Source organism: Pygocentrus nattereri, chromosome 14, assembly GCF_015220715.1.
Source record: "Pygocentrus nattereri isolate fPygNat1 chromosome 14, fPygNat1.pri, whole genome shotgun sequence".
Lineage (NCBI taxonomy): Eukaryota > Metazoa > Chordata > Actinopteri > Characiformes > Serrasalmidae > Pygocentrus > Pygocentrus nattereri.
The window spans coordinates 4711128-4723272 of record NC_051224.1 but is presented as its reverse complement, the minus strand read 5'-3'; the positions used below and the strand labels follow the sequence as shown (position 1 = coordinate 4723272).

At 41.2% G+C, this 12145-nt stretch overlaps 1 protein-coding gene across 1 annotated transcript in view; it reads right to left on the bottom strand.

The window, feature by feature from the left end:
• The window catches only part of xpo6 (exportin 6), a 28743-nt gene that overhangs the window by 13940 nt on the left and 2658 nt on the right, over positions 1-12145 (bottom strand). The window contains exons 3-12 of the mRNA XM_017720248.2: positions 8633-8745; positions 8287-8484; positions 7563-7722; positions 6481-6558; positions 3512-3992; positions 3232-3358; positions 3029-3138; positions 1845-1953; positions 1611-1703; positions 1268-1337 (exon numbers count right to left, since the gene is read on the bottom strand). Coding sequence (XP_017575737.1) covers positions 1268-1337; positions 1611-1703; positions 1845-1953; positions 3029-3138; positions 3232-3358; positions 3512-3992; positions 6481-6558; positions 7563-7722; positions 8287-8484; positions 8633-8745 — 1539 coding nt within the window. The remainder of the gene's footprint in view (positions 1-1267; positions 1338-1610; positions 1704-1844; positions 1954-3028; positions 3139-3231; positions 3359-3511; positions 3993-6480; positions 6559-7562; positions 7723-8286; positions 8485-8632; positions 8746-12145) is intronic.

Genomic DNA, 12145 nt, shown 5'->3' with positions numbered 1-12145 from the left:
CAGAAAGAGCGCCGATAAACATCAAGCTAACTTTACAATAATTCAAGTTGAATAAATCTTCAACTTCATTTCTTTCGGGATCATTGAACTGATTCTTCACAGACTCAATATTTTCAAGATGAAAAATGCGGAAAAAAAAACAAACAAAAAAACAACAGCAGGCAAGCAAGCTGAGGTAACGAACCACAGCCTTTTGTCTGTCTTGAAGATTTTACATTGACTGCCTTTCAGTGTAATCTAGTAAGGGGTTTTATGGTCTCATTCAGAGTTTAATTTAATGCACCAATAGCAAAATGCAGAGCGGCATTCAGGAGCACTGGAAGCTACTGAGCGCAGATAGGACTCGGCAAATGTGTGACTTTTAAATCAAACTCACTGCTTTTAAACACATTTTTAAAACCACAGCATAACAAATTTATACCGTTTCCACCACATGTATTAAATACCTACGTTATTCAAACCGCAAACATGCACATGCTGAGATTGCATGGCTCTTTACTCGGTCTTTCAGTGTGTTCGGTTCTGCTGTCTATTAGTCCCTCGTCAGTGGTCAGTTTAGACCACCGTCAGCTGGATATTTTTATTTGGTGGACTATTCTGGACTAGTTAAATATAAAAGATGACTCAATACAGCTTTTAGGCATCATCTTACAATTAAATTAGGGATGTTTTTCATTTGCATTATATTTTCACAGCACAGCTCACTGCTGCATCTTCTGGAATAACGTCCGTTTATGGTTCCTCTAGGTGACATATCAAAGGATCTGAAGTGGAACAAGCTTTTATCTGCAGATACCAAACACTTTACAATATGCCTGAACATCCCTGAATTTTATACTCCCTCCAACACTTAAGACCATTTAAGTCCTCCAACAAATATTCCAACATCTGTTGTAAGACTTAAGGACACACCAGAACCCTGACTTCAAGTGTGCAACAGCCTTTAGAGTTGAAAAAGCTGACAGTTAAACTAAGAAACCAAGTACATCTGCAGACAGATACACACCTGAAACTGTTGAAATTTAGATTCTAGTTTTTTTCTAAGGTCATTGGCTATATCAAAGAATGAGATCTGCCTTTCAACCACATGACTTCCCCAGTTAGTATCTGCCCTGCCTTGAGTTTCTAAATAGTGTATAAACAAACCTACTGATGCCAAGTTTTCATGCAAAACAAGCCTGACACACACGTGTGTGTTAAATTAGTATGCATGATATTTTTCACTGAAAAGCGTCACTGTGGAAGTGAAGACAAGAACAGGACTCACTTGTTCGTGTGGTAACAATAAATTGTTGGAGTCCAAGGTAAATGTCCAAGTCCTCCTGAAGCACTGGGAACTGAAACACATGTTTCACAGTATTTATCATGTAAGCCATGCACAAGAATGATTTTGCTTTAATGGTAACGACATGTGGAATGTGTATCAGTCTCTGTGTGACACTGTAAGCAATAACCTGCTTCAATGTGATTCACTGTATTTTAACAGGTTTCCAACACCTAATTAGTCTTGATAAAAGAGCATAATAAACAAAACCCCAGAGGAAAGAAAACAGATGGATCATGTGGCCACACACACACACACACACACACACACACACACACACACTTACCAAAATGGAGAAGGTCTGAGACGGCAGCAGCTCCATCACCCTGGCAACCACCTCCAAACTCTGACGCAAATATCGCTGCCACTCCGTCTGTTGCTATAGTAACCAGAGAGCAAGAGAAAGTTCAATCCAAAAATACTGTCCACCAGTTCCAGTCCTCAGACAAAGACAAAAACATGAGCGCAGTCACTGCAATATGTATATATGCCAGCAAACAGTAGAGCGTTTGTATCTTACATCATCATCGAGGGTTTCATCGTCCAGCTCTTCAAGCTGACTCTGGTTCAATCTGAATTGAATTCTGTTCAAAACCTCTCTCAGTAGCAGAACTAAAGCATCTTTATACCTGCCAACAAGAAAAAGAATCCAGCCAGAATAAGCATCAGTACACCTGCTTACCTAAACTCATAGCCAAAAAAGGGCCAAGAAAACAGCAATCAAACGTTTTAAAAACAGCTGTGGTCTATGAATATGCTGTTCTACATATTAAAAGAAACGTCTTCGTAACCTACACCTTAAAAGGAATACTTGGGAGTAGTGTGAGCTATAAAAACGAAACACTTCACAGTTGCAGGCAGCCATTTCATACATCATCAAGGATGGTTTTACAATGCAGGACTGATCTTCAATCACGTCCTCCATATTCATGATGCTCATCGTCACAAATACTGAGTCTAGATAAGAACTACTACTCCGCAGGTGGTTTGTGAATGCCGACCCTGCTGTCCAAGGTGGCTGGCTGCAGTTTTGTTCATTATTATAGTTCACAGTAAATTATACTGTGTCCTAAACCACACATATGTATGTGTGACCTTAAATGGGGAAGAAAAAAAAAGTGTCTGTGATGCATTTTTACAGAAACGGTTTGGTCTACTGGGGTGAGCGAGTTCTAGCCCTAAAGCAGCAAAACTTAGACTCCAAACATGGAGTTGTCCACTTACATGTCATGTTTTCACAAAGTCATTCCTTTAAATGGGACCCCATTATCAAGCAAGATGAAAATAAAATTATGGAACTTCATCCACAATTTATGTATAATAATTTGCCCATCAAGCTAGACCTTACTGACAAATTTAAGGGCTTTGATTGAAGACCATTACTAAAGCTAATTCTCTCTCTCTCTCTCTCTCTCTCTCTCTCTCTCTCTCTCTCTCTCTCTCTCTCTCTCTCTCTCTCTCTCTCTCTCTCTATATATATATAGCTTTCATGCAAGTTCCTTCAAAAAAAAAAAAAAGCCTAATTTAATGATGTGTGGTTGTTTAAGACAAACTTTTCAGCAGCAGAGCTCTTGTGTTGTGGTAGTTACTTCAATGCATGATCATACTTGACCTACTTTCCTGATCTGGACTTGGATATACACTGGAAACTGTGCACTGCCTTTTAAACAAATTAAGGGGTCACACATACACACACCAACACACCTGTTTAAGACACTATCTCTGTCAGCCAGCCGGCTCCTAATTTTGGTGGTCAGGTAGTCCAGGAATATACTCCAGATATCCAAGCAGGCCAGATAGCCCTCGTGTGTTGGCTATAAATAAACAGCAAAGCAGAGCACTCAGATACAGATTACTTAAAAGTCACCTAAACGAAGAAATCAGATTTTGGATGTTGAGGTGTTTACCTGGTTAAAGGTGTACTTAAAGAGTAGAGCCAGAAACTCTACCAGAGGAAACTGAGTGTTGGACTCGATCCTCCGCAGATGAACGCTAACAAAGAGTCGCAGGAAGTCTGTGAACTTCTCTACATAACTGTGAGAGACGGGAGCAGTGAAAGTAAATGAGAAAGAAAGCAGAACACTGCCATCATAGCTAGACTGCTGCATGTATGTTTCTTTAGTATGGGTCATCTGATTAGTGTGCATGCTCAAGTGTGCATTTTCATTCTTTTACCTAAGACCTTACCTTTCATCCAACTCCTGCAGTCTGTTTTTGACACTGTGTGTGTTGGTGTGTGAGTGCGAGTTTGTGAGTCTTTGCAGCAGGTAAAATGTCTGCTGAAACATGCGAAGCAGAAACTCCTCAAAGTCCAACGGGACGCAGTTTTTACACATTAGTTCGTTAATACAGCTCATCGCCATGACACCCAGACGAGCCCGGTCAGCATGGCCAATCATCTGCCCCGTCCTTCCCTGACCCTCACTCCCATTGGCCAGCAAGCTGCCGGGGGAGGAGTTCCCATTGGAGGTGGGCAGGGGCTTGGTCTTGACTGGCAGCTGGCAGCCGAAGCGAGCAAAATGGAAGATGGAGGCCAGCAGGGCTGGTGTGATGGAGGAGGAAAGGGGGATCCAGCTGAACAGATGAGCCAGGCATTCCAGAGCCAGCAGGCACAGGGTCCCACTCTCCGACTCCAGTCCCACTGGAGTGCTGTCGCCCACCATCAGACCTATCAAAGCCAACCACATCAATCGGTGAGACGGACATACAGCTGGGTGACAAGACAGTGGTGAACTGCCACAGTCCAACCTTATTTACTCTCCACTACTTCAACAGTGGAGACAGCTAACTAATCTGTGTAATTTATAGGCCGTCCCAAAGTCCACCTTCAGCGTTTTGTGTACTTCCTCATGTGTTCATGTGCTTTCTGGTAAGTCTAAGCGTATCCTATTTCTCATACAACACATGTAAGGCCACATCAAAGCACACCACGTCGAAGAACGTATCCCTCCGCTCAACACACTAGTGACGTTCTAAACAAGTGTTTGTGTACTTCTGTTATGTTTGGAACCTTTTTGTATAACAGTACAAATTGCAAGTGGGACACAACAAAACTGTCTGAGCGGCTAGACAACTTCTGCTTCCTTGGTTGGCAAATAAAGTGCACATACTGCTACCTGTTGTAAAGGAGTAACAGATATCCAATCCTTGCACTTAATGAAAATACCCTAAATTTGAGGTAAAAAATGTTACTTAATTTATTTATTTAATGTTATTGATGATCTATTATGTTTATTCACCCAGGTCTAGACAGACACAAGCCCACTGAATCCTCCTGAAGCAAATGAACATTAACCCAAGTGACAGACAGAGTAGGAGTCACCCATCTTTTCCATAAAGGGCCGTTGTGGCCGCAGGTTTTCGTTCCAACCAAGCAGAAGCACACTTCATAAATAATCAAGTGTTGGAAGATTAAGACCAAATGATTAAACATGTGCATTCAGGTGCGGTTCACCATGATCGGAATAAAAACCTGCAGCCAAATTGTGTCTTAATGGAGAAGACTGGTCACGCTGTCTGATGTATAAAGGAACTTCAACCGAAACATGTGAAAGTCAAAAACACTTTGTAAAACTCTTGCAAATGCTCCAGGGAATAAAATGCGGAATCTACACTGTGTGCACAATTATTAGGCAAGTCTTATTTTTGAGGATTAATTTTATTAATGACTACAGCGCTCTCAGTTAATCCAAAATGTTAATAAACCTCAAACACGAATGTTTAAGGAAGTAAAAGTGAGGTTTTGGCTTTCTAAGAAGAATATCTATATGTGCACAATTATTGGGCAACTATTATTGCGCAGAATTATTACGCAGCTAATTGAAAAACACATTTTCCCATCTCACTTTATTTTCATCTGTTCAAGTGAGAATTATAAACAAGCAACTCAAAACTTTCCAATAAACATTTCTGACATAAAAAAATGACCAATATAGCCAGCCTTCTCTTCAATAACAGTGATAAGCCTTCCATTCACGGAGTCTGTCAGTTTCTTGATCTGTTGACGATCAACTTTTTGTGCAGCAGCATCTGCAGCCTCCCAGACCCTGTTCAGAGAGGTGTCCTGCTTTCCTTCACTGTAAATCTCCCGTTTAAGAATTTCCCACAAGTTCTCAGTTGAGTTTTTCATCTTTAACGCCTTTACTGGTGAGCCATGCAGAGGAGTACTTGGATGCATGTGATGGAGCATGTCCTGCATAAAAATCATCGTCTTTTTGAAAGATGCAGATTCTTCCTGTACCACTGCTTAAAGAAAGTGTCTTCTAAAAACTGGCAGTAGGCTTGGGAGTTGATTTTGAGCCCATCTTCAACCCGAAAAGGTCCAACCAGCTCATCTTTAATAATACCAGCCCATACCAGTACCCCACCTCCACCTTGCTGGAATCTGACTCGAAGTGGAGCTCTGTCCCGTTACTGATCCAGCCATGGGCCCATCCATCTGGTCCGTCAAGAGTCACTCTCATTTCATCAGTCCATAAAACCTCTGAAAAATCTGTCTTCAGATTCTTCTTGGACCAGTCTAGACACTTCAGCTTATGTGTCTTGTTCAGTGGTGGTCGGGTTTCAGCCTTCCTTACCTTGGCCACGTCTCTGAGCGCTGAACATCTCGTACTTTTTGATACTCCAGCTAGGTTGCAGTTCTGGAATATGACAGAACTGGAAGATAATGGGTTCCTGGTGGCTTCACAGCTTGATTCTTCTCAAATCCTTGGCAGTTAGTTTGCATCTTTTTTTCTCAGCACGTTTCTTGCGACCCTGTTGACTATTTCCAACAAAACGTTTGATGGTTCTGTGATCACGCCCCAATATCTTAGCAATTTCAAGAGTTCTGCATCCCTCTGAGAGACTTTTGGTAATTTTTAACTTTTCAGAGTCAGTTCAATCTATTTTTTAGCCCATTTTGCCTAAAGAAAAAAGCTGCCTAATAATTATGCACACCTTGATATAGGGTGTTGACCTCCTTAGGCCACACCCTCCCTCATTACACAGATACACATCACCTGCTATGCTTAAATTCATTAAGCATTCAAGTTTATCCAGCTTGGAGTTAGAAAATATGCCTAAAAATCATAATAGGGTCAAAATACTCACTTGCCTAATAATTGTGCACACAGTGTAATGCAGAATAACGGAGAAACAACAGAAGGGTGACTCACCCGTCTCTCTTGATGTGGGTGAAGGAGGGGGTGTAGTCACTGTGACACTGTGCTTATCCCAAACCGTTTCCAGAATACCTGTGAACCACAGCAAGACCATCAACTGTTTGCCAGCACTGCTACAACAAAACAGACTCGGGAAGGAACACAAACCTTTGTGTATGACAATTATGAAATAATGTTAACTTCTTGAAACATGATTTCAAATGTGGAGATTTTTTTAATAGTGGAGATATGCCACAAAACAGCGTTTACCAGTGTTATATGAAAATTACTACAATTTAAAACGGCAGATAAATGCTCAAAAAATTCAGAACTGGGTGGGCATGTCAGATCACACAACAATTGACGGTAGCATCTACCTGGCAACAAACAACCCAGCACCAGTGGCAGTCGCCGACACCACTAACAATGCTAGAGATGGAATATCAGCAGGCAGAATAAGTGATGCTCAGCCCCATTTGTTTGATTATAAAAGAACAATACACCATGTGGCTCTTATCAAGTGGTCTCTGAATGTGAGTAAAGTGCAAAATGGAGAACAAGCTGTTCAGTGAGTATTTTAGAGATTTAATTACGTTTTACAGCTAATATTCAAGACCCTAGGCCATCACCTTATGATTACAAGATCAGCCAGATATTCTTATGCCCAGCAAACTGAGGTCATGCATGCCTGTTAAGTATAACTAAAGGTAAATATTGTATGCACTGATGTTGGGTGGGCAGGCTGTAGCCAACATAATACTGAACCAACATTTCACCATCACACTCAATATGGAGTTCAATCAATTCTGCTACAGGTGGCTAATGCAACTAGCTGACTAAATACTGCCAACTGTGTTTGGCACTTTTGCTGATCTGACGTCACCCACCCCGTATTTAGTTCCACCCCATTCAAATCAGATGAAAGGGTGGAGAACAGTAATTTCAAAAAATCTCTCAGGAGAAGATCAAAAAACATTCTTTCTCTGCCAGTTCGTGGTAAAACGTCATAAAAACTGTAGATAATAGAAGAAAAAAGAAAAAGAGAAAAGAAAATTAGACCTCTCAACTGAACACAATGGTGTGTGCAGGAGTCTCACCAGTAAGCAGGTTTAGCACAGTGGGTATCTGCTCCAGTAAGAGTTTCTTCAACTCCTCTTTCCTAGCAACACTCAAATCTTCCCTCGGACACACCAGCTCCTCTGACGTCATCTTCAGCAGAACCAAACCCAGCGGAGCAAGAGAAGGGGACTGCACCAACTATCACACACATAAATGCAGATTAGGCGCATGTACATATCAAAAGAGATACAGAGATTGAACAGATCCCCATATTGATTCCAAATATGACAATGTGGAAATAATTTAGGCAACTCTGCCATTTCTTGATGGCAATAAATTCAATCTTAAAAGTTACTCACAAAAAGCCAACCGACCAGAATTTCAACTACTCGTATCTGACAACAATCTGAACTCATTTCTTGTCTATAAAATAGTTTCTTCTTTTGATAATCATGTATATCATTAGCACGTGTTTTAAACAGTGCGTCTTTTATCTGCAATAAATCTCCACTGCCCTTAAGAGGTAACACTTGAAAATGTTCGCTGACAGTTCACTTATGATTGTAAACCTTATCAGTTTCAATAGACTGTTGTGTGTCACTACAATCAAAACTGACCCCCAACACGTTTACTGCCGTTCTGTTATTTCAAAATACTGCCAGAAAAAAAAAAAAAAAAAACCTGTTTCAATATCTCATTAAGGGTTAGGGTGATCTGTTACATTATCTGTATGAATACTTGAATGTGGTGCGTAGTAGACACCTGTAACGTGTTGCTAAAGAAGTCATGATAGAACATTGGCCAGTCCTGGCGTCCAATGTCCACAATGACTTTGCAAAGCTTGTTTCTGATGAAGAACGGCAGCAGAGTGTGCTGAGACAGCAACAACTTTGGCAAACAGCTACGAAGTTCTGCCTTATCCTCACTGGCTACACCAACCCACATTTTGTTGACCAAGTTCTGGAAAGAAACCAACATTGAGGTTAGTACATAGCATGAACAATGCAGGTGTCCCTCTGTAAGTGGACTTGCATCAAAATGCAGATCTAACTTACATAGCTGTAAAATTTATTTGTGCGCACACATGTGGAGGTGTTTGTAATCTTACCTCAAAAACTGTAAGGCTATACATCATGACGTATTCATTTCTGCTATTGGAGAGGAAGTAGAGGCAGTGCCTCCATGAGCCAGGCTGTCCAGCAAAACTATTCAGCAGCTCCTCTACGAAGAATAACACAACACAACCATTTAGCCCTTTAATGGCAGACAAAAGACAAACATGTCTCGATTGTATGATTACATCATTTTTACAGCAAGGGCTCCACACATGAACATGCAGTACTCGGAGTTAAAAGCTGCATGTGGTTTAGCCCACACACACAATCGTCTGTATAACAACCACTAAAAACATTCTCCCTCGCGTGGTAAAAAGAAATACGCACTGCACTTCCAGCAAAATGGCTATAAATGACGATTCTTCAAACGTTCTTCAGCGAAGAAAATGCTTCTATATAGAACCATGAAAACTCAAAACACCTTTGCATGATGGGCGTTTTTTTTTTTTTTTTTTTAAATCTTGAAAGGGTTCTTCAGACTGACGGAGAACGTGCTGTAAATGGTACTATACAGAACCTTTACAAAAAGGGTTCTATACAGCACCAAAAAGGGTTTATCTATTGTGCATCATAACAATAAAAGAAGCCTTTTGCTATATAAGCAAAGAACCGCTTAATCATGCAAAGAATCCTTTAAGACTTCAAGGTTCTACATAAACCTATTTTCTTTATTGAAGAACCCTTAAAGAAACACAAAGTGTGTGGGAAATAATCTAACGTAAATAGTACAAATATACCAGTAGTGTAAAACAGAGAAAGCATGTCGGTATCAGCAGAAAACATCGGATTGTATACCAGAGAGGGTAAAAAAAATCTGATTCAATCCGGTCTCAAATCTGTCGTGAAACAGCACACACTCATACTCCGTGATGCGATGTTAAGTGTGTATTTCTTCCTGTGGGGTAGGAGTGTTTAAGCGGTTTGAGAAGATCCTACTTTTAGATGTAAAATGTAAGTAAAAATGCTTATTTAAAGCATACTAGCTCTTTTTTTTTTAAATAATACTGCATCTTTATTGGCCAATACTCAGTTTTAATACTTCTATAAAGAGGTATTGAGCCTTCTCTAGTGTAGACGGGGGGAAAGAGGTTGACTAGGACTGGTGTCTGTCAGATGGGATCTACAAAACATTACATGCATTAAATATCATGAAGCTTTTTTGATCTCACAGTACAGACCACAGTACTAGCACACTTTACTTTATGAATGTTTAACTCTCTGGGTCGGGGATGAGCTCTTGTCTCAAGTGGAGGAGTTTAAGTATCTCGGGGTCTTGTTCACGAGTGATGGTACAGGGGAGCGGGAGATTGACAGGCGGATTGGTGCTGGGTCAGCAGTGATGCGGGCTCTTTACCGGTCTGTTGTGGTAAAGAAAGAGCTGAGCCATAAGGCAAGGCTCTCGATTTACCGGTCAATCTACGTTCCCACCCTCACCTATGGTCATGAGCTTTGGGTAATGACCAAAAGAATAAGATCACAAATACAGACGACCGAAATGAGTTTCCTCCGCAGGGTGGCTGGACTCTCCCTTAGAGATAGGGTGAGAAGTTCGGTCATCCGGGAGAGACTCGGAGTAGAGCCGCTGCTTCTCCACATCGAGAGGAGTCAGCTGAGGTGGTTCGGGCATCTGGTTAGGATGCCTCCTGGACGCCTCCCTCGGAAGGTGTCACAGGCAAGTCCACCTGGGAGGAGACCCCGGGGAAGAACCAAGACACGCTGGCGTGACTATATCGCACAGCTGGCCTGGGAGCGCCTCGGAATCCCCTATGGAGAGCTAGCGGAAGTGGCTGGGGAAAGGGAGGTCTGGGCCTCATTGCTTAAGATGCTGCCCCCGCGACCCGAACCCCAGAGAAGCGGAAGATGATGGATGGATGGATGGATGGATGGATGGATGGATGTTTAACTCTCCCCTTTCTGATGGATACTTAAGCCTAAATTACTAGCTACTTGCATGAAAGAAAGAGAAAGAGAAACAAAACTGCCCAGATGTGTACAAATATCCATCATGGCACATCCTCATTTTGTGCATATATAACTACTGTACTCTCTTTTCTGTTGTGTACATGCACACTGTTGCATTACTAAATGCATATAAAAAAGGGTTTAAGTGTCCTTTATTACAGGCAATGCCTGCATATAGAACCACAGCAACTTGCGGTGTGAACTAATGTTTAAATTGTTCTTTGCAGGATTAAATGGTCCAATGATGGAGACCCTCTAGTATACATACATACATACATACATACATACATACATACATAAGCACTTATCCTTCTGGGTCACAGGCCCCTCTAGTATAGTTCTTTAAAAGAAACTTTAAGGTTCTATTTACCACCAAAAAGGCTTCCCTTATTACTACGAGTCAAACGACCCTTTTTCGGTGCCATACAGCCCCTTTTTGCTAAGAATAAATGGGCTGAATGTACAGCTGCAAACTGACATTGTATCACTTCATTATTATACATGGAAGATCAGCGGCCGTATTACAGAAACGTCTTAAGTCTGAAATCTCATGTTATCTGCTTAGTCACCATGAGAACTTTAGTTAGGACTTAATTTAGGACAGAAGCTATTACAGAACAACAGCTCTTAAGTTCTTAATCTTATACTTCCTCCAGATAAGAAAACAGGCTTACAGAAACTTCCTTTCCTAAATTCTATCCTAACTTTAGCCCTGCGATGGACTGGCGACCTGTGCAGGGTGTATCCTACCTTCCGCCCAATGACAGCTGGGATAGGCTCCAGCACACCGCCCCCCCCCCCACCACCGACCCTTGACCCTGAGGGAGGAGCGGCTTAGAAAACATATGTATATGTGTGTATGTACGTATGTGTGTGTGTGTGCTAACTTTAAAACAACTCCAGAGCTGTATTAACTTCTGTTTTCACCATCTACTGTTTTATGCAGCATCAGGCAGCATAGTCACTATGACTAGCATAATGATGCTATATGTATCTACACTAAAAACTGCGGTTTGATGTGTGAGGTTTTTTTTTTTTTTTTGAAACCCCAGACGCTGCAGACATCTCCACTGCCCCGTCTTATTACCGTCGTGCGTTAATACTGATCATCTATTACAGTGATGGTGGTGGACCATGAGAAGACCCAAACGTGTACCTTTTTATTAGGAGGAATAACTTTAGAGTGCTCAGCTAAAGTGCATGAGAAATAAACTGGAGCAGCGATGCTCACAATATTCTTATCCTTCAGTTTATTATGGTTTAGTTTGTTATACCTTTTCTGTACATCAGTAACGGTAGCTAGATGCCTGGCTAACTAACTTGATTACGTGTTCACGTTTCACCTGTGCACATATGGTCAGATGCACATGACAAAACAGAAACAGACATGACAGCTGATTGTCGACTTTGATCAAGCGAGTTAAGATTTCATAACCTGAGATAAGATGCTGTAAGATAAGACTCCTAATTTAAGATAAGATTTGCTTCTGTAATATGAATTTGTGAAAAATCTTGTCTTGACGCATCAGATCTCAAGTTAAAAC